Here is a 23,755-nt window from a genome sequence, read left to right on the forward strand (position 1 = left end):
AAGCCGCCCTGGGCAAATCGGCTTTTAGACCGCCGGCGAACCCTTTGATATCGCAACTTGCCTATACTTAGACGATGTAGAGATTGTGGTCGACCTGCTTTAGAGCAGAAAATGTTATTGTTTCTTCTTAATCTTGATGAAAAATGGTCTAAATGATTACCCTCCGGATTACCTATTTTGTAGCATGTATGTAATATCTGTTGTGTTCTAAGCGAGCTGGTATTATTCAAATCAAGCCGAGTGGAAATTAAACAAGCGCCAGGCACTACAAGACCGACATATCTCCTGCAGCTTTTGCCAATGCTTCATACACCCCAGGCAGCAATTTTAACCTAATCATACCGGCAAACACCATCAAGTCTTTGGCCATCCCCAGAAGCTGGTCCGCCAGACCTTGTCGCATATCATTCTCGTACACTCCGTGTTGTAGTCTTTCGCGCTCCCGACTGATACATGTGATACTCCACATGATGAGATGGCCACCGTTCCGTGCGATAACCGGCGGTAGCGCGGAGAATGACTGGGTTGCGCTTCGAATGTACGGGAGCGATCCCCGCGCGTTTAGAGGTAATATCTGCAGATCATTGAGCTCCTGCAAAGTGAATTAGTATCGTTGTCGAGAACTTTTCTTAGAATGTGCAAAGACTCACATCGAGCGCTTGAGCCCATTTTCCCGCTTCCACTTTTCTCTTCGCATCCATCATGCGAAGCAATATCCCGCATGCTTCGCGGTTAGTAGGATGAATCTGTTGATAGTACATTGCATTCGTATTGTAGAGTCCAATCATATTCCGTGCAAGGACCACAGGGTCTTCCACGGAAGTGAGGCTGAAGCTGCTACCGGCGTCAGTGGTGTCACTTTGTTGTCCTGCACTAGGTTTTGCTTGGTGAACTAGGCTTCCCAGATTCACAGCTACCGCATCTGAAAGGGCCCTGTTGAGGATCACGATAACATTATCATAATCTTCAGCCAAGTGATACAAGAGTACGGCATCAGCAGTAAGGCCTTTATCATCGGCGACTGCGGCAGCTTGGGTCGTGATGGTTTTGAGAAACTCTTCCTGGTTATCGAGTTTGATCAATTTCAGGCGCTGTTCAATTGCGCCTTTGATCCTCGTGCCATCTGATTTGACGTCTCCAAGCAATTTGGCAAAGTCCCGAGTTTCCAAAATAAACTCTCGCAATGCTTCGTGGCACACGGACGCTTGCGATTTCCCAAGCTCGCCTGGAAGATCCGCATTGAGGCAGATCAAAGTGAAATAGTCAACAGCAGCTTCAACATTTCCTGCCCGGAACTCTCGGGTATATTGAGTGATGAGGAATGCAAAGTTGATCTGAGGAAGCTGTTTGGTGGTAAAAGACACTACAAAGGCGTTAGGCAAACCGGCAGCCAATTTCGGAAGAAAAGTAACCGAAAACTTACATAGCTCTTCACCAGAGGTGTAAAAATCTGACACGCGAAGTAGACCATAATAATCCAAGGCGATTCCGAAATGGACCGCATTAATGGGTGCATAGTTTCCAAGATAAGAGACCGCATGTTCAAACATGCCGCCCAAAATTTGCAGCAAGAAGAAAGTTCCATAGCCGCCAGCAGCCGCCTCTTGGCCTTTGACGAATATCCTCTGTCCGATTTCTGAGATATCGTTCTGGATTTCTTGCAAGCCAAAGACATCACCTGCTACCTCCTCAGCACGGCTACTTTCTCGGGCTAATGTAAACTGTAGCCACATCCAATCCTCCACTCCTTGGCTCATTCCTTCAAGTCGCCTTTGAGTAAGGTCGCATCGGCCAATTATCTTATAACATGCCATCCCGATACGGGTCAACGGTATTTTTCGGGGGGCATTTCGAAGACGCTGTTGATACTCTCCATTAATCTTTTGCTGTAAATCTCTGGGAAGCCGTCGCTGTTGGGCATAAGTCGTCATATAAGTAACGAATTTGTAGTCCAAAGATCGGAACCCCGGGTCCTTGCTGACGTATTCAGCGGCTTCTGGAATAAAGCCACAGCGGAGAAGATAGAATATAAGCACCCAGCAATAATCCTGGTCCACCATTTGCAATTCTATTCCGTCAGGGGCAAGGTCCTTTCTCGCGGCCTTTAGGCGAATGTAGGCCCGAATTTTGTTGGTTATGGATGGGACCCCGCCCAATTGAGCTTCTCTTGGATTTTTCGCAACAGCGTTCTCTACCTCTTTATAAAATGCGTTCTCTAGATATTTCCTAGAGCCCCTCAACAATTCTCTTCCTCATACGGGATCGATTCATTGGAATTAGAGTTCTCATTCAAATAGTCTTGTGCAAAATTGGCGCTCCTGGATTGCGCCTGGCTCTGCAAAATAGACTATGTTTGGATCTTCATTCGTAATGCTTATCAACGTTTGATAAGCTTCGAAAAGCTGGCGAGGAACCTAAATAATATGTTAAAACCGTTAAAAATGGGACACTGTTGGAATGAACTCACGTCTGATGCGGAAAGCTTTTCAGTCTCAGCAAACTCATGAAGAATTGGGAATGCTTTCTCCTGTTGCCTTGTTTCATTCAAACGTTGGACCTTTGTCGCAAAATGACCCATTTTCTCTCGCAAGAAACGTGTATCTGCGGCGTGTGCACTTGATGCTCCAGGCGAGAAAATCTGCATAGCATTGCCGCTACCGGTAGTAGACCCAATGACTGACTTTGAAAGCGCCGAACGTCCAAATACGCTCCTTCTCGTGCTGGCCGTGGGTCGCTGTCCTAGATCCCCTCCAAACCTAACGCCCTTGGTTGTCCCGAAGGCCCCGCTCTCGCGCCTAGTGGCTCCTAAATCATCGCCTCCCGTGTCACCTCTAGGAGCTAAGCCGAAATGCTCATAAATCTTCTGTCGTTGTTCATCCCAGTTTAAGTTGACTTTTTCCTCCAAAAACGCGTCGAAATCTCGCCGGACTCGAGCAAAACTATCGGCGATCATCGCCTCCCGACCACGTTGTTGTATCCGACGTAAGAATTTTTGATTATCAGGGTCAAATGGTTCGTCGTCTTTCGTTGTAGTAGGTGCTGGGCCATGCGTGTCAAACTCCCTTAGATCGTGTAAAACCTGCCCAGGGGAAATCCCTGACGCCGTGAGGGAGTAGTGTCTATAAGCACAGTGGGCAAGTAGGTTAGTAGCCATATTTATCTAGGCGTTCACGCAGTGGTTAACTCACGGTTTGGCCTCAGCTCCATGCGCGGCAGTTTCTCTACCCCCCAAGCCACGGGCAGTTCTTCGAATATCATCCAGGCCCAATTGTAAATTTGGAAGCTCTACTTGAGTAGTGGTCTTAAGGCTCGATGGGTGAGGCCGCTTTTTCCCCCGCTCCAACAAGCTGCTAAAGTAGGCGGGCTTCGTGGGCTGGGTGGACAAAACAGACTGGCTGGCAGCAGTGAATGGTGCTTGCTGACCTGGCTGAGGCTGAGTTCCTTGTGCAAAAAGCGATTGTCCGGGGGCTGTTAAGCCAAAAGAGGGTTGAGTAGCTGGAACATTGGTTCCTGTGGCAGTTGAGTTCGTAGCGGAATAAATGCTGGCACTGGCGGTGGGTTGCGCTGTAATACTGGCTCCAAGCCCAGAATCAGTATTTGCAGTCGCAAATGGTGACGGTCGGCTTGGTTGCGGTGCGTTTGGACTTTCGAATAGCGGTCGTCTCCCAGCTTGAGTGTTCGTCGTGCTTGAGAAAAGGGAGCCGGCTAGAGGGGATTGGCCAAACATGGTGGCCGCTAATCGAATCAATGACTGTATCCAGTAGTTTAGAAAGACCCTTTGGACTAAATCAAAAGAAAGTACTGTCCAGGAATGTCGAGTGAGCCAGCAGTCGTTTTCTTTCGCATCCAATGTGTCAAAGACAGCTTGGTTGAACATTTCGAATGTTTACTGGACGAAGGTTTAGGTAACTCTATGCTGTGACGGAATAACCTTTCGCCGAATAGCTGCCTACCTGTGGACCTTCTCCGTAACTAGCCCTGCAAATTGCTTTCCGGCGCACCATTAACCACCACATGCATTGCATCTATATCACCATTTCCTACCGAAGTACGACTTTAGATCCAATTCGCTTGGGATAATACGAAATCATGACTGTTTTTCAGGCAAAACGCTTCAGGCCGTCGGGATCCGCGGCCTCAAGTCTCGGCGAGTGCATCGGCCAGATGTATCGGGCACGTTTGTCAAAACACCCATTTCTGCTCTTCGGCCTCCCCTTCATGAGTGTCATGGTTGCCGCCTCATTTGTTTTAACTCCCGCGACTGCTTTACGGTACGAAAGGCATGACCGAAAAGTCCAACAAGTTGGCGAACAAGAAGCAATGTCCCTCGGAATCAAGGGTCCAGATGGTGATTCGGAAAATCAGATCAAAATGAATCCTCGGAGAAGAGTTTTGGGTAATGAAAAAGAGGAGTATTACGTATGTCACGCATGCAAGGCTATTGAGCACAAGATGAAATGCTAATGTTCAATTCTCTTGCAGAGATTAATGGCCAAAGACCTCGATAATTGGGAACAAAAGCGAGTGCAACGATGGAAGGGAGAGCCCGATGGCAGGCTCAGTTGATCTGGGGCTCTGCTTCAGATCTTGTTGCTTGCTACCCGCTACTCCGGACGCTTCTGTTTATATGATGTGTAGCGGGCGCCTTGCGAGTACAAGATTGTCTCGCACTCAAAGCGGCAGCCATTCGGATAATTTACCTACCATTGCCGAGATTCATGTCTACCATTCATGGCGCTACTCGCGGTATTATACAAACACAAAATCGTCCCCTCCAATCAAATCGGTTAGGTTCTTATGTTTGAGCAAGCCCTACTCCGTACGTGAAGTTAAGTTCCATTAAATTGGAAATAGCCGACTATACCGTGCCGGATATAGGTTGGTTTGTGTGTGAAAGCAAAGTCGATGAGATGGCTCTTCAACCCGCTTAACAACTGAGTTTTAACCGACAAGATAACCCACAGCTTTTCGTTGGTTGGGTTTCTAAGTTATTCAATTCGTTATGCTTTCGATGGAGGTTTGAGAAGTTTGGTCCGTTCGGACATTGTCGGTAGAAGGTGAAGATGATTTCCCACCCCCGGTCCATGCCCATGCCAAGGGACTGGGGGCAAGAATATAAATAGTCTGGTATTTCCAGAGAGCTAATAAATAAACGATTTGATTCTTAATCTTCGAACGGGGAGGGGATAGAAAGGTCGAAGCGAAACAAAAAAGAAAACCAGTAGACCAACCGGGATTCGAACCCGGGACCCGTCCATGGCATGAGTATCGTGCCACGAAAAGTGAACTTACGGCAGGAGACACATAAGTGGACAACGCTAACCACTGCGCCACTGGTCTAAGATTGTCCAAAATTGCACCTCTTTTGCTTCATGAATGAAACAAGCAAATTTCCGGCTCGGTTCTATTTTCTTCCTTTTCAACCATCGAAGGCCGCTGTCCATCCCAACATCCATCTGCCCGAACATGCAGCCTGTCGATCATGCAAAATTTTTTATGGGTTGTTCTTCGATTACTCCACATTTTCCTATGAGTTGGCGGACTATCAAGTGCACACGCTCGAAGAGTCAACCATGTCACCGCTGGGATGGACTTGCTGCAGTATCAAAGGGTTTTCTCGCGCCTACAGTCTTCCTCAGGATTTTGACCCTCAAAACAGGAAAATCATATTGCTAATTCCTCTTTTTCATTTCATTTTCTTTGGGGGGACGTATGGTGCTTTTTCTTGTAATCCCTCAAGTCGGCCCATGGAGAGAGTATGGCTTCATCCTAAGCTGATGAAACCTGGTATTCATTATCAACCTCGAGTTGGGGACGTCAATCAGGCTCCAAAAAGCCGTTATCAGCAACCTTGCCATTTACTCCGGGCGTTTTCCAAGATTCCAAGTGCTCTGCAGAACACAAACAAAAGGATGAGTGCTGGACAGGAAGGCAGGCTCGGAACAGCACAACAAGAGATATCTGACCAAGAATCCTGAGAAGTTGAAGTTCCAACGCTGTCAACCAGGCTTGACTCTGCTTGAGCCATGCTCATCATTAATGTTTGGATTACATGTTGTGAACAGTTACCCTACTAACTGGTCCTATTTGATAAAGTAGGAAGCTGTTACAGTTCACTTTGCGACACATGGTTTTGGAGCTATGCACACAGATTTATGTTAGAGTTCCAGAGTATTGGCTGTATAGGGAAAGAGAAGTCTTTCAGAGGCTCTAGACTTGGTAGATTTGCTGCAGGCTTGAAGATGAAAGCATACACTCACAATAATAACTGATTTATTGTTGTCCCATTCTTTGTTGCACAGCATATCAATGGCGTCATTCTAGCCTTGAGAAATCACCTCTGCCCGCGAGGAAGCACCTACGGATCTTTTTCATGTGCGCTGGTGATATCAAGAACCTACCCATGACTTCGGGCCCATTGCTATGGGGAAAAGAGGGCATCACAGACAACAGGCACATTTCCCCGCGGGGGAATCTCTCGAGTCATTCACATCTGGAAGGGGTGGGGACGGGGCAACGCCGTGTTATCGTCATGGGGTCAACCAGCACAAGGACCGAAATTCTCCGTCCTTTCACCATTGTCGGAACCGAATCGCCATGGACAGGAATTGCCAGCAATGACGACACACTGGGACAAACTTCCGATTACTAACAGCGTATCCCCCTGATTATGTAACCCGACCACCCAAGGCCCTTTCGACGTCCTTCGCTCCCCTTTCGCATTTCCCTGCCGAAAATCTCTTTTGCTGCCCGTCAACTTCGCTTTGTCGCTGTGGGCTGTTGGTTCATAAATTGTCGCACGATCTGAAACTTTACTCCGTGGTCTTCTCTGGCCTCACGTCTCTGCCTTTCGAGCAGAGAGTCTCGAAAGAGTATTACGGAGGGGACTTGTTCTTCTCCTTCCACAGACTTTGATCCGTAAGTTGAAGCACGCATCGTCAAAGAGCGAGGAGAACGGGTGACCGCAAGTATGGCTCCTGAATGACAACAGTGGCCATTCCTGGTATGACAGTCTTCTCCTTCTCCTCGCTGTCTTCACGTCGATTTCCTGGGTTCCTGCGTCCCGAATGCCAGGCGGTTGGTGGTTGGTGGTTGTTCATAGTGGCGACAGTGGCCAGGCCTGGCTATCCAGCGCAACTTTCGGCATCACGTCATAAGCGGCCCCGATCCTGAGCGACCGCTAACTTCCACGCCCGCACCACACCACCAACTTGCTATACACACAACATCATTCATAATTTTTGATTCATTGAACTCTTAGCCGTGGCAAGCTATCGCCTGTCTTGTTTCGTCCCTTTATAACTCTTAGCCTCTCGTTGATCTTCCTTTGCTAATCGACATACTCCAGTCCATCAGTCCTCCCTGTCTTTTGACGTGTCGTCCAAGTCCCCCCTGCCCGTCACGCAAGACCTTCCGCCCCTGGAAACAAAAGCAAAGAGACTTGTGCTGGCTTGTAAGTCAGCCTGGTCGCGACTGTCCATCACCAGCTTAAAACGATTGGCCATCTCTTTCTGAAACAGGATCCCTGATATCTGACCCCCTCCTTCAGGCCCATTCGACCTGGAGTCTAGGCCCAGCCTCACCTGACTTCTGGCAATCAGTCCATACGAGATTGAAAAATCAGGTTAATACTCCACTGCGGTTAGCTGTCGAGGGGAAATATGGCGACGGGATTAATATCCCACCTGCATTATATTTTTCCCTAAGGAAAGTTGTCGGAAACGGCGTTTGTATCAGTTGCCCAGCATGTCTACAACTACCGTTTCAATGCCTTCACCATCAGGATCATGGAGCCCTGGAGGCCGGCCTTCAACCACTCCTGGCGGAAGACCAGAAGCCGCCACCCCTCCTCCTTCCGCAGGCCAGGTCGCCACTCCTTTCTTCAGTGGAACAAAATTGGATCAACAACAGTTCCGGGATGCAAGTCCTAGCTATTTCAATATCGCCAGCAATGCTACAATACATGTCCATTTACCCCAACAAATATCTCGGGACACCCCCTCACTAGGTCATCCCGGTGTTTATGGGAAGGGTTCAAGGCCCTTTCCATCCATGCCAGGACCGGACTCACCGACCCGATGGGAAGGGCCAAATCTACTCCCTGCCAGTTGGCAAAGCTCGAATTTATTGTCCACACAGCACAACGATGGTGGGAAGCTCACGAGCCTAGCTACCACGCCGTTTGGCAGTGATCCTGCGCGGAGTTGGAATCCCGAGTCCGAAAATCCCAACAGCGGAGTGACAACAGAAAGGCCAAGGCTGCTTCAGAAAGAAGGTCCGCCGCTAATGTCTCCGATACGACGTTCTTTCGGGCCACCACAGTCAGCAATCCCCACGATTCGCGCCCCAGATCCCGCCCCAATTCATATATCTAATCGCGGCAACCTTTCTACCTCGTCTACACCATCGCTGCCCTCCTTCAGTCCTAGTGGACCACGCCTTCAACGGTGTGAAACCTCACCGGCGTCTGTCGATGATGGCGGCGTAAAAATGATTTCGAGTCAGACCTGCAAAGATTTACTGCTTTGCCATGCTAGTGTGACATTGATATTGGATGTACGCCCTTACCCGCAGTTTTCCGAAGGTAGAATCAAAGGGTCCTTGAATTTGTGCATTCCTACGACTCTACTCAAAAGGCCGTCTTTTAATACAGAAAAGATTAAAGATACTCTTGCAGGTGATGAGAAAAGGAAATTCACCACATGGCCAAATAGAACCAACATTATTGTGTATGATGCTGGCACTTCACTACTCAAGGATGCATCGATGTTAGTGAATGTTCTTAAAAAATTCACAAACGAAGGTTGGAAGGGTGAGCCTTTAATTTTGCGAGGAGGTTTCTTGCAGTTTTCTGCACAGTTCCCTGATTTGATTGAGAAGGGGAAAGATCCTGGTGCTGCACCGTCGACGAGGCAGCCTTTATCTATTGGATTGACGTTGCCCGGAGCCCCATCTATATCTGGCGGGTGTTTTATTCCTCAATCTACACACTCAGCCAACCCGATGTATAGCAACATTCGCCAGAATACAGAGTTGGTGGATGGCGTTGGACAAATTCCTGTCAAATTACCGCGTTCCCTGACAGAGCAAGCAAGGCGATCATTACCTCTGTGGCTCTCGAATGCGTCAGACAGTCGCGATCGTGGCAAGTTGCTATCCGCCAAATTTCTAAATATCGAAAAAGCGGAAAAGGCCCGCATGGAGGAAGCATTGTCGGATCCCAAGACATACAGCTCCAATAACAACCCAAAGGCATCATATCGCATCGCAGGAATTGAAAAGGGTAGTAAGAACCGATATAACAACATTTATCCTTGGGAGCATTGCCGTGTTAAATTAGGGGCTGAGGGACAAGGTAGCTGCGACTATATCAACGCCAGTTATGTGAAAGCTACTCGGTCGAATAAGCTTTACATTGCTACTCAAGCTCCTCTTCCCAGCACATTCAATGTGAGTACAAACCGTGACCATCGTTAGCTCCACGGCTAGATAACTAACAATCGGACTTAGGATTTTTGGCACGTCGTTTGGGAACAGGATTCCCGGTTAATTCTAATGTTGACCGCGGAATCCGAAGGTCCACAGGTCAAGTGCCACCCCTATTGGAAATCGGCGACCTACGGTCCCTTGCAGGTGACGATGATGAGCGAATACAAAGTTCCTCTAGAAGCCAAACAGACTTCACCACTTTCTCCCAACAAACGAACCCACAGTCGACGAGAATCTACAGGACCCCACCCGCCAGACAACCTGTACATGATTATTCGGCACCTTACATTGATCCACACCTCGAAACCATTTGAGCCCATGCGAGAGGTGACGCAGTTGCAGTATTCAAACTGGCCAGATTTTGGCACTGCCCAGCCAGGTCATCTGCTTCGGGTCATTGAAGAAGCAAACAAGCTCTCCGACGCCAGTAATGGTAGACGACCAGGGTTCTCTCTCTCTGAGCCGGAGTCCCCTAATCCACGCAAAATCATTGTTCACTGCAGCGCAGGGTGTGGCCGAACCGGGACATTCTGCACGGTGGACAGCGTCCTTGACATGCTTAAACGGCAAAAGAAGCGTGCTCGAGGCGAGGCTGATTGGGTCTATCGTGATGATATCGACCTGATCGCCAGCACAGTCGAAGACTTCCGGTGCCAGCGACTAAGCATGGTGCAGAGCTTGAAGCAGTTTGTATTATGCTATGAAACTATTCTAGAATGGCTGGCGTCCCAGCCCGAATATAAAGACCACAACTGATAAACCGTCAGGCAGTGTTGACTTAACATGATATTACTTCACCTCAAGGGCATCTTTTGTCCTTGGGGGAAGTGGAGAGAAGGAATCGAACCCACTATGACTATGAAGATGTTGGCCGAGGCTACAGAGGTTCACAGACTTCCCCTGTAGCTCACAGCGCCAACTCGAATTGGCAGAAACGCCTGATGACAAGATAGCATTGATTGATGACCTGATGAAACTAGATTTCCTATCGGTTTCCGCATTGGTGCGTTTTCTGGGCTTTTATTTTGTTTTTTCAGCTGGTTAAAACAGATCGTCTGGTTTCGTATTAGTTTATCTATATAGCTTAGGTTTCAGGGAGTTGACTGTTTTGAATACACGTCATTCAGTCGGATTCAGCAATTTCCGCCTCTTCTGTAGAATCGAAAGATCAAAGCATCTATTTGTCCAGACAGTCTCGCATCAGGGCTGCCTGCTGCCTTGCACTCTTGAGGCGCGCTGGGGCTGGGCGACCCAATCACACCACCAGACGGTGTCTGCCTGTGAACATCGCCTCGCGAGCGTGAGGAATATAAAAAGCGCCACGCCTGCCAACGAGGCCTTTTGGACCAGGCCTCTCACTTGAAAACACTCTTTGCAATTTGCACGTAAATTCGAATTGCTACCATGTATCAGCCGGGAAACTTGGAGCTGCTTGACCTCCCCGCAGAGCTGCTCCAGCTGATTCTGCTGCATTGCTCGACTCCAAGCTTTCTTCAACTATCACGAACGTGCCGCACAATCTACGACCTCGCTTCGTCGTGTCGCGAGGTAGTCTTTACCCACCTGAGGAAAACCCCCGGCCTCCAAACATCCCTCGACTCCCTGTCGACCGAGGAATTGTTTCTCATCCTCAAAGCAAGAACCGCAGAGCACCTGTACGGCGCCAACTTCCACTCCGACCTGACCAATTATATCTTCAAGACCGGCATCATCGACAACTGCGCCTCTGCGCTGCGTGAGGGCAAAGATCCCAATGCTGCGCTAGTCGAAAAGGGCGGGAGTCGCGTGCTGCTGTACCACATCCAGTCTGGAGAGGCCAAGCTACGGAACATCCTCGAGGCGCCCTACGAACGCCCTGGACGCGTGAAGATCGTCAAAGCGGTCTTTTGCAGAGACGGATCTGTCGCGGTACTGCAGAAATATGAACCGATCCAGCTGCCCGGCGAGGCCGAAACGGAACGCGTGCACCCGTTCGTGGAAGAGGCGACTAGGCCGTTCAAGACCGCTGGTTATCATTTGATCATTTATCACCACGCGTCGGAGCCGGCGAAAGTGCCACGAGTTACGTTCGCGGCGTTTAGGGATGTGCAAGGCTATCACCCAACTGCCGTGGATGTTTGGGATTTATCAACGGTTGCGATAGCGTGGGAACATGACATCGTCTATGCTGATAGGATGATCCTTTTACATACTATACCAGTTCACGGCGATGTTACAGAAGACCCTGCGAATATCTGTAAGTAGACTTCCGAGTCCCCATTCCCGTCCAGTTATATTTTCTCAGCGGAGTATTCAAAACTAACATGCAAGTAGTTTTAACTTATCAATCAACACGGCTCACGTCGGAATCCGAGCTTGGGGTTATTCCATCTATTGTTCGGATCGATCTGAATGATCACGCAAGCCAGGTTCTTTATTATCAGTCATCGACCACGTTATACAACAGATATGTGAATTTGCCTGCTCCAAACTCTACAAGCCCGGAATCACTCCACTGGACACGCAATGTTTGTAATGCCAGCTTCAATCAAAGATTCATCCCATTCTCGATTGGTGTCCCGTTTTATTGCACCCACGAGACGCGGCCACAGAACAACCGTGACTACTGCCACTGGAAATACCTTGCTCTCGGCATCGGAACCCATCCCGTGGAGAAAAGGGACGGTTGCGTGCTTGCTCCGCTCCGAAGCCATCTGCCCGCGCTAATCGCTGTGGGCACGTTCCAAACCTCGACCGGGGCAGACGTTTCAACCGGTGGCCCGTCGTCGCTCGCCTATGGGGCTATCAGAAGCGCAACGACTCCCTTTCCGGAGTCGTCGCCACATCTCCCAGAGGGAAGCGTATCGCAATCGCAAACTGGAATGTGGTCTACGTGTGGGCTTTGAATCCCAGAGTCATCCTCGAGGGCGATCAGGGCGATGAGTGGGAGTACTATCCGCAGCATATGAAATCGGCGGATGGCGTAGTCGAGTTAAAGCCTGTGATCCTCCAGCCTGGGGCGGTGTGTTTTAGTCTGCAATTTTCGCGGTCTGAGGATGAGCTGATTGCACTGACGGATAAGGGGTTGATGAAATGGGATCTTGGACCGGCTGGGAGGGGATTCAAGGTAAAGAAGTTGCTGGACATGGAAGATAAGGTTGAAGCGGGTGAGATGAGTAGAGACTCTGCTGGATTAGAGGATGATGCAAGATCTCAAGACTTTGGAGTGGACGGAGTGTAGTACTTCAACTGGCTGAGTTCGAAAAAGGATAAAAGTCAGGACAAAGTACAGTATACTGGTTGGATTCTTTTTGAGCTGTCTTTTTAGCATCGTTACGGTTACCATGGAAACACTGCTCTTCCCAAACATGCCGGCCGCATCATGTCTATCCATGGGCGAATACCCGGAGAACTCCGGCGGGAGTCCCCTTTTAAAACCACTGGGCTGCCTTGGAAAACTTTTCACCTTCTGGCTCGGAGTCTTTGCTGCCATATTTTCCTTCATACCCTCAGCTCTTTGGGCCCTTGCTACGATGGAATCCCATGCCAATGATCTGCAGCCGCAGATTCTCCTACAATCAAAAGACCATGGCGAATTACTCAACGTGATTGACCTGCTTCGATCTCAAGGAGTCAGTCGTTACGTTCATCTACCTCAACTCATCGTTTGCGGTGACCAGTCGTCGGGGAAGAGCTCCGTTTTGGAAGCTGTCTCTGGAATCAGATTCCCTGCCAAGGAGAATCTCTGCACGCAATTCGCAACTGAACTTATCTTACGCCGAGCAGCTGAAGAAAAGGTGACTGTGGAAATCATACCTGGGGCAGAGAGGTCGGAGGAGGAGAAGAAAAAGTTGGCGGCATTCAGTGCACCTATTGCACACACTGAAGATGTCCCTTCGATTATCGAGGCTGCAAAGAAAGTGATGGGCCTTGATACCGACATGAAATCTATCAGCGATGATATTCTTCGAGTGGAAATCTGCGGACCCCGTCAATCACATCTAACTCTTGTTGACTTGCCAGGAGTCGTTCACTCCGAGACACGCCAGCATTCGACACTCGACGTCGCGATGATATCGTCGCTTGTGAACTCATACATGGCCAACCGTCGCAGCATCATACTTGCCGTGGTCTCTGCGAGTAATGACCTAGCCGTTCAGGTTGTGACCAAACTTGCACGAAATCATGACCTGGGAGGACGACGGACACTGGGAATTATCACAAAGCCGGATATGCTTCCTGAGGGCTCAGATAACGAACGTGATTTTGTCGCTCTGGCCAGGAACGAAAACGTAGTGTTCCGGCTTGGCTGGCATGTGCTGCGGAACCGTGACTATAAGACAAAAGGATACAGCGCTCAGGAACGGAATGAGCTGGAGAAACAATTTTTCTCTCAAGGGGTGTGGACTGCCCTTCCATCGTCGATCTTGGGTATCGAAGCTTTGAAACCTCGTTTGAGCGCGGTGCTACGGGATCAGATTATCTCTGAGTTGCCGAATTTGACAAAGGATGTGAGCGATGGCATTGCAGGCTGCGAACGAACCCTGGCTAAACTGGGGGAACCGCGGTCGACTAGCCAGGAACAGCGACTGCATCTGGCTCGCGTCAGCCAGACGTTTACTTCTCTGATCCAGGCTGCTATCGACGGGGTTTATAGTCATGATTTCTTCGGCGATGCACGCTCCGTAGGAGACTCCAGCCGTCGCCTACGTGCCGTTGTACGCAATACCTTGACTGATTTCTCATCTGAAATGCGACAAAGGGGACAGAAAACGACCATTGTGGAGGATGGCGTCCAGCCAGAGCCGTTCGCTCTTCCGCCGCAGATCACGAGGACCGATTTTATCAAGGAAGTATGCGAACTGATGAAGCAAAATAGGGCAAGGGAGTTGCCCGGCACTTTTAACCCTCTCGTTATTGGTGACCTATTCTTTGAGCATGCGAGTCGCTGGGACCAGATCGTGCAGAACTATGCCGAGAAGATATTAAAAGCGACCAGGGAATTCTTGAAGGTAGCACTAGCGTACTGCTCGGATGACGCAACGCAACAGGCTCTCATGGTTGAAATAATCGGGCCAGCCATGGAAAAATGTGCGAACCGGCTGAATGATAAAATTGCGGAGATTCTTTGGCCATATACGAAAAGCCACCCGATCACCTATAACCACTATTTCATAGAGAATCTCCAAAAGATTCGCCAAGCACAAACCCATAGCGTCTTAGCCGATAAACTACGCAGCATATTTGGGAGCGGTGGGTTCATAACCGGATCGCACAACGTTGAAGACCTCATCTCGAGCCTGAACAGGGTGACAGAATATGACATGGATCGTTATGCGGCCTCAGAAGCGGTACACTGCATGGAGGCGTACTATAAGGTTAGTAGCTGAAAAAATCCACACAGTTTAAATTGGCCTAACGTACATATTGTAGGTAGCGATGAAAGTTCTCGTGGACAACTTTGCCGTTTTGGCAATTGAGCGATGCGTCCTTGCAGAGCTGCCTAGGATATTTACCCCTGAAGTTGCCCTAACTCTTGACGATAAAGCCCTGGAAACCATTGCGGCAGAAACGGAAGAATCAAAGATTGAGCGAAGGCGTAATTTAGAAAAGCTGGAACGTCTTAGGTCTGGATTGCAGATTCTCACGCGTTTGGCGTTCCATAGAGATCCAGGTTTGTGGATAACTGGCTCGTCTTCTTTTAAACAGATATAATAACACCCTGGCACAGGAAGTTTCGATAGCACAATTGACAATGAACCGTCGGTAAATGGATTGGTCGATAATACACCACCATCGCCCTGTTGTAGCTCATCTCAACTATCGGTTACGGAGCATGAGGTTGTTGAATCTCAACTGACAGAACCTGTGGTTAAAAGCTATTTTGGGGCCGAACAAAGCGCAGAAACACCTTTCAAAAGCGAGGAGCGGACATTTACTCGAGGTTCTGAGCCTAGCCGTAAAAAAAAGGGCAAGAATGTACGAAAATTGAGGTAAATTTGGGGGTGGAGCCAAATATGCTTCCATTAATTTTGTTCATGCAACTCCAAAGAAGAAAAATAAATTAGGGTAAAAGATAAAAACTGATAGATATCATTGGAATGTCTGACGAATACAAACAGCGATAGCGGATTTGACGCCCTAGTTTCGTCCTTAGAGGGTGAAACATAGTTTTCAGTTCTGGAGCAAACCAATCCATATAATTCAAGACTTAGGTAGGAGTTTCTGGGATGAATGTGGGTATTACCATGCAAGGCCGGTTTATCTTCCCTCGCCTCCCCCGCCCATCACCAAGAATAATACAATGGGGATTGCCCACCAATACCTAAGAAAAGACCTAGTTAACTCTCAATTCACCGGCCGGGAAACGTAAAACCATACTTTTGAAGAAGCGATTTCTCGCCAACTTGTTCAACCTCCTCACCATCTTGCCTCACCACAATGGGCCTATTCAAATGCGGCGTGGGCGCAGGAGTTGATCCAACAAATTCCACATTGAGCTTTTGATTCTTTCCTCCGGTCCCTAAAGCCGCGGGGGAAACCGCGACGTTGTAGACTTCATTCTCGGGGCTAAGATACAAGCTCAATGACGGAATAATGGTGCTGTTACTAAACACTGAAAATGACGACAAGCTTCCCACCCAGTGCTTTCGGGTTTGATCAGTGAAGAGGCCGACGCGTAGGAGCTCGTTGTTTGATTGCGTGGGAGAGGGCGGGGTATACGAGCGGACGGAGGACTGGAGTGTAATTGGGTCGTAGGATATTTCGGCGAGCTTAGAGGGTTGTGCAGGTGAAGCGGCGGAGAGAGGCCAGTAAAAGATATCGATGGTCTGGGAGGAGGTGGAAGACGAGGCGAGGACGGACGATTGAAAGAATGAGAGGGCGGAGAAAAGAAGCAGCCAGAGCGCTTGAAGCCAAAGCATTCTGGCGGATATGAACAGCCTAACTGGCTGCTGAGATCGCTTGGAGCATGTCTGATTGACGGTCGTTGAAGCGCAATCGCGAGAGCTATCGACGTTATTAGTAAGCACGATACCCAGGACGCTATCTTATTTGCGGACTAGTCTAGTACAACATCGTAATTTATTGTATTATATCGGTATCCGGTGGAATAGATAATCCGAGGGTGCCGATATTACATAATGCAGCCGCAACCACTGCTCATTGTTGGCTCCCTGGGGATATCTCGCACACTTCCCCGGGGGCACGAGGAGTGGTTTCGAGGCTATGGACTTGTGATTGGGCTTGTTTGAGTTCCAGCCTTGCCTCGCGCCTCCGCTTGTGGGTCATCTGAACGCATTTTTGCCGCTGATCGGCTGAGGTGTCAGGGCATGGAGGTGGGGAAGCTGGTCCACATCGCCGCACGCAGCGAGTTCGGAGAACGCACTCCGGAGACGATGGATTGGGAAGTCCCGCTGGCAGCCTGGGCTCGTGGCATTGGCTCTAGATAACATCAATTGTCGTGCGTGACCGGCATTGAACTTGACTGGGGCCTTGGATGCAACGCAAATGCAGGTGTAGTGATGATGTGTGCCTTTGATTCACATTTGGGCATTGGGAACTCAGCGTCTTGATGGGGACCGCCTGGGCTTCATCCCAGTCGCATGCAGGAGCTTTGTGTAGAGAGCCAGTGGTCTGGTAGAGCGCAGTTCACTCGACGTTGGCAGAGATAAGCTTCGAAGAGAGATGTGGAACCTGATGCCCGCATCCACCGAGTTTGCGAGATTCAAATCTCTCATCCGCCGACCTGGCAGAACAAAAGTCACGATAATTTCTTTTCACATCAAACGATCATCGACAGCAGCAGTCATTTCACCCACGACTGGAGCAAGCTGGTCCCTCTCGAGACAACAGAAAACGTCGGCTACCAGTTGTGGTGAACGTGGAAAAGATAGTCCCAACGCTGAAGCTACAAAGGTACGTAGGACAGAGTAGTCGTGGAAGTTCCCTGGGCGAATTGTGCCCTGATCTCGCCCTCCCGCGTCCTCCTGACCCCCCTGACCCAAGGTTGCTCAAAGCTCGTATGTACGTACTTCGAGACAGTTGTTCTGACAATTCAATCGCAGTTCTACATAAACTTGGCAGCCAGTGGTCCACGGCACCTTTCCAACCTAGCTTCCGGCAGCCGCTCTGGCCAACTCAATCTCGAACCCTCAACTGAGCTACAAAGCCCGGTCTCCCACCCTCCTTCACAATGACTACATCTCTCCCCTACCGTCGTTCCTCCCGGCAGGCGTCGTCAAGGCAGGCGAGCATGGACCCTCGAAATGAGATCAGCGTCCAGATGGACCACTACATCGGTGTGGATGTAGGGACTGGCAGTGCCAGAGCTTGTATCATCGATGATAAAGGTAATATCGTGGGTTTGGCGTCGGAAAACATTGGTTTATGGCAGCCTCAACAAGGGTACTACGTGAGTATTCTTCTCGATTTCTTGTCTTCCACCTCCCATGGCTCGTCCATCCCGTTTTTATATTCCCACACTTGCTTCGGATTGTCATCTACCTACCCAGTACTAGTATTTGCTGACCACTTGCATGCAGGAACAATCTACTACTGATATATGGCGCTGTATCTGCATCTCAGTACAACGCGCCATTAGCCAGCATAACATTAATCCAGGCTCCATAAAGGGCATTGGTTTCGACGCTACATGCTCTTTGGCTGTGTTCGCCGAAGATAGTGACGAGCCCGTCTCCGTGACGGGGCCAAATTTCGACACCGATCGCAATATCATTCTTTGGCTGGATCATCGACCCGTCGAAGAAACCGAAAAGATCAATGCCACAGGACACAATCTCCTTCGCTATGTTGGAGGGAAAATGTCCATTGAGATGGAGATTCCCAAAGTGCTTTGGCTTAAGAACAACATGCCGAAAGAGCTTTTTGACAAGTGCAAATTCTACGATCTAGCTGATGCCCTGACCCACCTAGCCACAGGGAACGAAAAGAGAAGCTTCTGTAGTGTCGTTTGCAAGCAAGGCTACGTTCCGGTCGGCGTTGATGGTAGTGTCAAAGGCTGGCAAGAGGATTTCCTTAATAATATTGGCCTGGGGGAACTTGCAGAGGACGGTTTCAAACGAATGGGCGGCATCAACGGCCAGGTGAGTTTATGTTCTCTGGAGGACCCCATAGAACGTGCTAGTCGCCCTCAATATGTGTAATTTTGAACTAACATCATCATAGAATGGAGAATATCTCAGTGCAGGGGAGCTAGTTGGCACTCTTTGCGAAAAGGCCGCCAGTGAACTCGGTCTGCCCGCTGGGATTGCGGTAGGAAGCGGCGTTATCGATGCATATGCTGGATGGATTGGCACTGTCGGTGCCAAAGTTCAGTTAAGCGCTGATCTATTGAGCTCTGATGCGGCCAAAAATGACAAGTCACAAGCATTCACTCGCTTGGCTGCTGTGGCCGGAACGTCAACATGCCATCTCGCTATGTCTCCCAACCCAGTCTTCGTGCCGGGTGTCTGGGGCCCATACCGTGATACCATTATCCCGGGTTATTGGATGGCTGAAGGAGGGCAGTCAGCGACTGGCGAACTGCTAAAACACGTTATTGAAACCCATCCTGCATTCAACCAAGCACTTTCAGTCGCTGAATCCTACCACACAAACATCTACGACTACTTGAATGAACACCTGAAGGAACTCGTCTCTGAATCCAATGCTCCCACTATCTCCTATCTAGGCCGTCATTTCTTCTTCTACGGAGATTTATTTGGCAACCGTTCACCCGTTGCTGATCCCAACATGTCTGGCTCTGTCATTGGACTATCAAGCGATAAATCAGTCAGCGGACTCGCACTTTATTACTACGCGACACTGGAATTTATCGCCCTCCAGACTCGCCAGATCGTCGAAACTATGAACAAAGCGGGCCACAATATCACGTCCATATTCATGTCTGGCTCCCAGTGCCAGAACGACATTCTCATGTCCCTTATTGCATCCGCATGCGACATGCCCGTGTTAATACCCCGGTACGTACACGCAGCGGTTTGCCACGGTGCAGCCATGCTCGGTGCCAAAGCCGCTAGCGCAGATAAAGACGGCAAGACAGAGGATCTGTGGGATATCATGGACCGTATGAGCAAGCCTGGCAAAGCGGTGCATCCGACCAAGGATAAGTCCGAGAAGGCGTTGCTGGAGGTGAAGTACAAGGTGTTTTTGGAGCAGTGCTACAAGCAACAGGAGTACAGGAACAGCGTGGACGAGGCGATCAAGGGATGGGGAGCTTAGGAATCCCTACATATTATCCCGTTAAGATGCGCGACACTTTTTTATTTCCATAGATTCGTTGAATGAGACAAGAAAGGCTAGGGATGAATTTACAAGGATGCTAGTAATGCTACAGACTAAACATTATATCTCAAGAAGCCCCCTTCTGCAACATCAGTATGTGTGGACCTTCCAGTCCATCCCCAGTTGTAACGGTACAAACCCATCCACCTCCCAACATCATCAACCCATCTTTGTATTAGTAATATCTTGCAGAGGAGAAATATAAAAATCACGCTTCGCCACTACCTGAAGAAGTCAAAGGCACGCTGCCCTTCCCCAAAGCCAGCGTATCAAATCGATCAACACCGTTCGCCTCCATGGTATTATACCTTGTCAGGAAGAACCCCATAACTACAAACAGATACGTAAGCAGTAAAATGGAGCCCTTGAAATAGTTGCTTTTGCCCTCACCGTAGACGTACGAAAGTAAGAAGACGCAGAGAATCACGGTGATCATGTCCCATTGCGGGAAAATTAGACTGTTTTGAAGTTAAGATTAGATTAGCTTTTCTGGAGAGAAAAAAGCGAAACAATAACGCGAAGAAAGGATACGAGTGGGCTTACTTGAAACTATGGCTGAGAATCTCCGCCTGTTCCACGAAGTTGGTGTGAATAGCGCTGAATAACACGAGAGCAGGAATCTGCAAAAGGCAAACTTGAAGAGCATATGCGGAACCGATTTCCATAGATAAAGCGATATTGCCATTCATCGCAAAGGAGATGGCATTCTACAAGTGCTGCGATTAGCACTTTCACCCTTTATGGATGTGGGAAGGACGATTGGAACCCACCAAAAACTCTGTCGTGTTGGGAACCAGCGCAAACAATGTAATTCCCAAGAACTTTTCATCTATATCAACACTTTCGAGAACCACATCAACTGTATTCACTAGGATCTCTGCAATAACCGCATAAAGTAGGGTTGCCCCGAGTAGAATTACTGAGCTCTTTGCCTTGCTCCAGTTGGGTGCATCGTGTCCGCCAGGGGTATGCGGCTCCGTGAACACGGCAGCTTCATTGGCCTCTTCAGGAGCATTACCAGGTGGCCCACCCGCAGGTTTCAGGGCATGAGGAGTAGCAGAGGGTTTCCGTGGATGCTTGACCGCGTCGCGAGCAGCAACGGTAGCAGCTGTAGCCGCTACTTCGGTGACTTGGCGAACAAATAGTTCGTTTTGCTCTTCAGATAGACCTGGTAGCCTTAGATTCAGTGTACGGGGTTCCTTACTCTTGGGAGGGACAACATGAGGAATGGAAGCTTCATCATCGGTTGTTTGATGCTTTGGCTGCCCCGGAATATCATCATTGCCTCGAGATAGGCCGATTTGCTTCAAGGATTGCCCTAGAATTCGAGCGTATAGTTGGGACTCTCGAATTGACCCTTTGGGGTAATTTCCATGGGCTAATTGACGCCCGTTGACAGTACCTTGTGCCTTCGGCCCTAGGAAAGAACCCCCAAAGTCTTGAGGATGGGGATGCTTTTTCTCATCTAAGTCAGTGGACCAGATTAGTGCCGCATGAGTGCGCAAGGTAAACCAAAGACCAATGACATAGCAGAGGAATAGCAGTGTAGCAGCAAACCAGGAATATGGCTGTACCGCCTTGAGGAAGAATTTGTTTTTCGTCGAAGGAATCTCAGAGAAATAGCATCGACGGCAGTCTCTGTTAGTGGGACTATTCGAGGATGAACATGGATGGCAATAGAGTTCGTGCTGCAAGAGGAGCGTGAGCTTCACGCCAACTAAAAACGCGAAAAGACTGGGTACTCACACTTCCATAAATCTGATAGAATAAAGTTGGGCCAAACGCGGCAATCGTAGCGAACAAAAGCATCGTTGAAGTAACACCAGCGGACTTGACATTGAATCGTTGTGTTTTTCGTTTGATGGCACCAAAACACATAGATAATCCAGGCAGGAAGAGGATACCGGCAAATATGCTGCCAACAATACTTCCTTCCACAAGTCTGGCTTTACCCTCAGTGAGGGCAACGCAGTATAAATAAACCTCAACAACGGTCGAGAAAAAGGCATTTATGGCCGCACCGAGACCCATTGATGACTGAGCTGAGATGGACGCTACAGCCTGTCCGATAAAGTAAGCCAGAGGGATGATTGAAAGAAGGGCAAGCATAAATATCAGGCCTGTGTTAGTTACCCAGGACTCGATTTGAAGGCTCCGATGCAAGATCCAATAGTCCAGGATGGTAAACACGACGACTCCCAAGAGGTTAATGAAGAATATGTTGGTTCCATCAACCGTGTACTTCCAATACTTAATGCCAGCTGCTCGGTAAGTGCAAAGCAAGATGGATGAATGCGGGTGGGTTGGGTTCCTGGAGTACGTGTTGTCCAAATGGAAAGATAGGGCAAGAGGATGCCGACGTAGATGATGTAAAAGGATGATCATCACGCGTCCCATTGGTATCCAGAAGACCAGCATCCAGCAGGTCAAAGACACGAGAAGCATAAGAGGGGCAACCAGCAAATAGAAAACACCATAAAACATGGCTCTTCCGAAAGTCCATTCCCCTCGGCCAAAAAAACGGCGTTTGTTCTTGTGCATTGGGCTATCGGAGCGCTGGCCTCTGGCTGGTCGCCCCAGGAGACTTTCGTACTCACCAGCCGAGTCCAGGCTATTTCTCCGGCGGCCGACCAATGACCTGGGCCCGACGGGACCGAAGAACAGCCTGCCGTGCTCTAGATCCCCACTCTGCCATTGCTCATACTCGCTGATGCTTCGTCCTTCTCCTTCATCTTCTTCAGCATAGTTTTCGTCAGACTGAAGACGGACGAAAGATCCAAAAGGATACAGCAGGTATCCTGAAAGACCGTAAAATATCTTTCCGTAAGCAATGGCATCGGGTGAGAAACCCACCAAGAAGCAAGCACAGGCTCCAAGCAATGTCGCCAAAGCCAGCCACCAGCCAAAGAAGATCATCCATAAAAGGTTGACTGTAAAGATTAGGTTATTAACAGCTTCCCCAGGCGCAGAATGGATGTCCCCTTCTGCGGTCTTTTCGACCGAACGGAACTTTTTATATAACGCAGGTTTCCAGATCCTGATACCAAATGGATGAGTTTGGTTGATTGCCTGCTGGCGATCCTTGAGAGTGAAGCTCTCGGCATCACTGGTACTTCCATCGTCTTCGTCACCGTTGTCGTCAGCAACATCGTTGTCAGGAGATTCCGTAGCATCAATATCACCAGGCTCGTTCGTCTGGTCTTCGTCTCCTGATTCAACCCGTTGCAAAGGAGGGCCGGCGACATTGAGCCTCCGCCTTAGCGTACCATGTGACCTGGCCCCGGTTCGCGAGGAGACAGCTGCCTGTCTTAAAGCGTAATCCTCTTCATATTCGGTGGCATCATCGTCGACGGAGAATTCCTGACCTCTGTAGGGCTTGGATGAAGCACGCCGCAAGGTAGGTTTTTTTGGGGTCCTTTCAAAATTTTCCGGTCCAAGGACTGGGCTTCGTGGAACGTCATGGGCACTGGAAGATGCGCGAAAGCTTTGCTGCTCGGAGCCACCTTCTGAGCGTAGGGCTGGGGTGTAATCGATGGTACCTATATCCAAGCAATTAGCTAACATATGCGATCAAAATCGAGCGGGTGTAAGCTAAATCCCACCATAGGTACCTCGAGGTCGCGAACCTCCTTGGGTTAGGTCGCTGGAAGAGCTGCCTTGTCCCTCGCCGCCCATTTGAGCAGCGGGGGTATAAGATTTCGCAGGAGATGTCGCAGATGAGCGAGGCGTTTCGTGCCCAGCATCACGATCACCGCTGTGTGAAGCCATGGTGTGAACTAGGCATAAGCTCAAGTGCTTCAGCCAGGAAGTGGCACAGCAAGGGTCGCAGTTGGTGAACGAAAAACAAAAGCACTTATTCCGTACGCAAACGTCGAGGCATGCATATCAGAGCCGATGTAGACGGTACTTGGTCGATACTTCTCGAGAAGACTACAGACGTGTAGCAGGGATGGTTCAGCTGGTGTCGTTGAGATGCTAACTA

The 23,755-nt window shown here is 49.3% G+C and overlaps 9 protein-coding genes and 1 non-coding gene across 10 annotated transcripts; 4 read left to right on the forward strand and 6 right to left on the reverse strand.

The window, feature by feature from the left end:
* Window positions 1-265: 265 nt before the first annotated feature.
* Window positions 266-1,757, reverse strand: UREG_02584 (uncharacterized protein; the record flags this gene model as incomplete). Its single annotated transcript, XM_002543022.1, has 3 exons — window positions 266-592; window positions 651-1,363; window positions 1,424-1,757. 3 exons carry the CDS (start codon window positions 1,755-1,757, stop codon window positions 266-268), a joined length of 1,374 nt encoding a protein of 457 aa, XP_002543068.1.
* A 528-nt stretch (window positions 1,758-2,285) lies between these two features.
* UREG_02585 (uncharacterized protein) lies at window positions 2,286-3,154 on the reverse strand (the record flags this gene model as incomplete). Its single annotated transcript, XM_002543023.1, has 2 exons — window positions 2,286-2,414; window positions 2,468-3,154. 2 exons carry the CDS (start codon window positions 3,152-3,154, stop codon window positions 2,286-2,288), a joined length of 816 nt encoding a protein of 271 aa, XP_002543069.1.
* Window positions 3,155-4,089: 935 nt separating this feature from the next.
* UREG_02586 (uncharacterized protein) lies at window positions 4,090-4,566 on the forward strand (the record flags this gene model as incomplete). Its single annotated transcript, XM_002543024.1, has 2 exons — window positions 4,090-4,419; window positions 4,483-4,566. The coding sequence occupies 2 exons, from the start codon at window positions 4,090-4,092 to the stop codon at window positions 4,564-4,566; spliced, it is 414 nt and encodes a 137-aa protein (XP_002543070.1).
* Window positions 4,567-5,222: 656 nt separating this feature from the next.
* On the reverse strand, window positions 5,223-5,340 carry UREG_07959. The gene has a single exon. It is a non-coding gene; the product is annotated as a tRNA-Ile (tRNA).
* A 1,598-nt stretch (window positions 5,341-6,938) lies between these two features.
* On the reverse strand, window positions 6,939-7,100 carry UREG_02587 (uncharacterized protein; the record flags this gene model as incomplete). Its single annotated transcript, XM_002543025.1, has 1 exon — window positions 6,939-7,100. One exon carries the CDS (start codon window positions 7,098-7,100, stop codon window positions 6,939-6,941), a length of 162 nt encoding a protein of 53 aa, XP_002543071.1.
* Window positions 7,101-8,490: 1,390 nt separating this feature from the next.
* UREG_02588 (uncharacterized protein) lies at window positions 8,491-10,245 on the forward strand (the record flags this gene model as incomplete). The annotated part of the gene is made up of 2 exons (XM_002543026.1): window positions 8,491-9,450; window positions 9,511-10,245. 2 exons carry the CDS (start codon window positions 8,491-8,493, stop codon window positions 10,243-10,245), a joined length of 1,695 nt encoding a protein of 564 aa, XP_002543072.1.
* A 648-nt stretch (window positions 10,246-10,893) lies between these two features.
* UREG_02589 (uncharacterized protein) lies at window positions 10,894-15,183 on the forward strand (the record flags this gene model as incomplete). Its single annotated transcript, XM_002543027.1, has 5 exons — window positions 10,894-11,725; window positions 11,803-12,361; window positions 12,382-12,635; window positions 12,745-14,846; window positions 14,902-15,183. 5 exons carry the CDS (start codon window positions 10,894-10,896, stop codon window positions 15,181-15,183), a joined length of 4,029 nt encoding a protein of 1,342 aa, XP_002543073.1.
* Window positions 15,184-15,821: 638 nt separating this feature from the next.
* On the reverse strand, window positions 15,822-16,391 carry UREG_02590 (uncharacterized protein; the record flags this gene model as incomplete). Its single annotated transcript, XM_002543028.1, has 1 exon — window positions 15,822-16,391. One exon carries the CDS (start codon window positions 16,389-16,391, stop codon window positions 15,822-15,824), a length of 570 nt encoding a protein of 189 aa, XP_002543074.1.
* A 1,271-nt stretch (window positions 16,392-17,662) lies between these two features.
* On the forward strand, window positions 17,663-19,710 carry UREG_02591 (uncharacterized protein; the record flags this gene model as incomplete). The annotated part of the gene is made up of 3 exons (XM_002543029.1): window positions 17,663-17,881; window positions 18,012-18,572; window positions 18,655-19,710. 3 exons carry the CDS (start codon window positions 17,663-17,665, stop codon window positions 19,708-19,710), a joined length of 1,836 nt encoding a protein of 611 aa, XP_002543075.1.
* A 271-nt stretch (window positions 19,711-19,981) lies between these two features.
* Window positions 19,982-23,541, reverse strand: UREG_02592 (uncharacterized protein; the record flags this gene model as incomplete). Its single annotated transcript, XM_002543030.1, has 6 exons — window positions 19,982-20,103; window positions 20,164-20,231; window positions 20,317-20,480; window positions 20,544-21,461; window positions 21,520-23,312; window positions 23,385-23,541. The coding sequence occupies 6 exons, from the start codon at window positions 23,539-23,541 to the stop codon at window positions 19,982-19,984; spliced, it is 3,222 nt and encodes a 1,073-aa protein (XP_002543076.1).
* Window positions 23,542-23,755: the final 214 nt, after the last annotated feature.

The sequence above is a fragment of the Uncinocarpus reesii genome, genomic scaffold (genome assembly GCF_000003515.1).
Source record: "Uncinocarpus reesii 1704 scaffold_1 genomic scaffold, whole genome shotgun sequence".
NCBI lineage: Eukaryota > Fungi > Ascomycota > Eurotiomycetes > Onygenales > Onygenaceae > Uncinocarpus > Uncinocarpus reesii.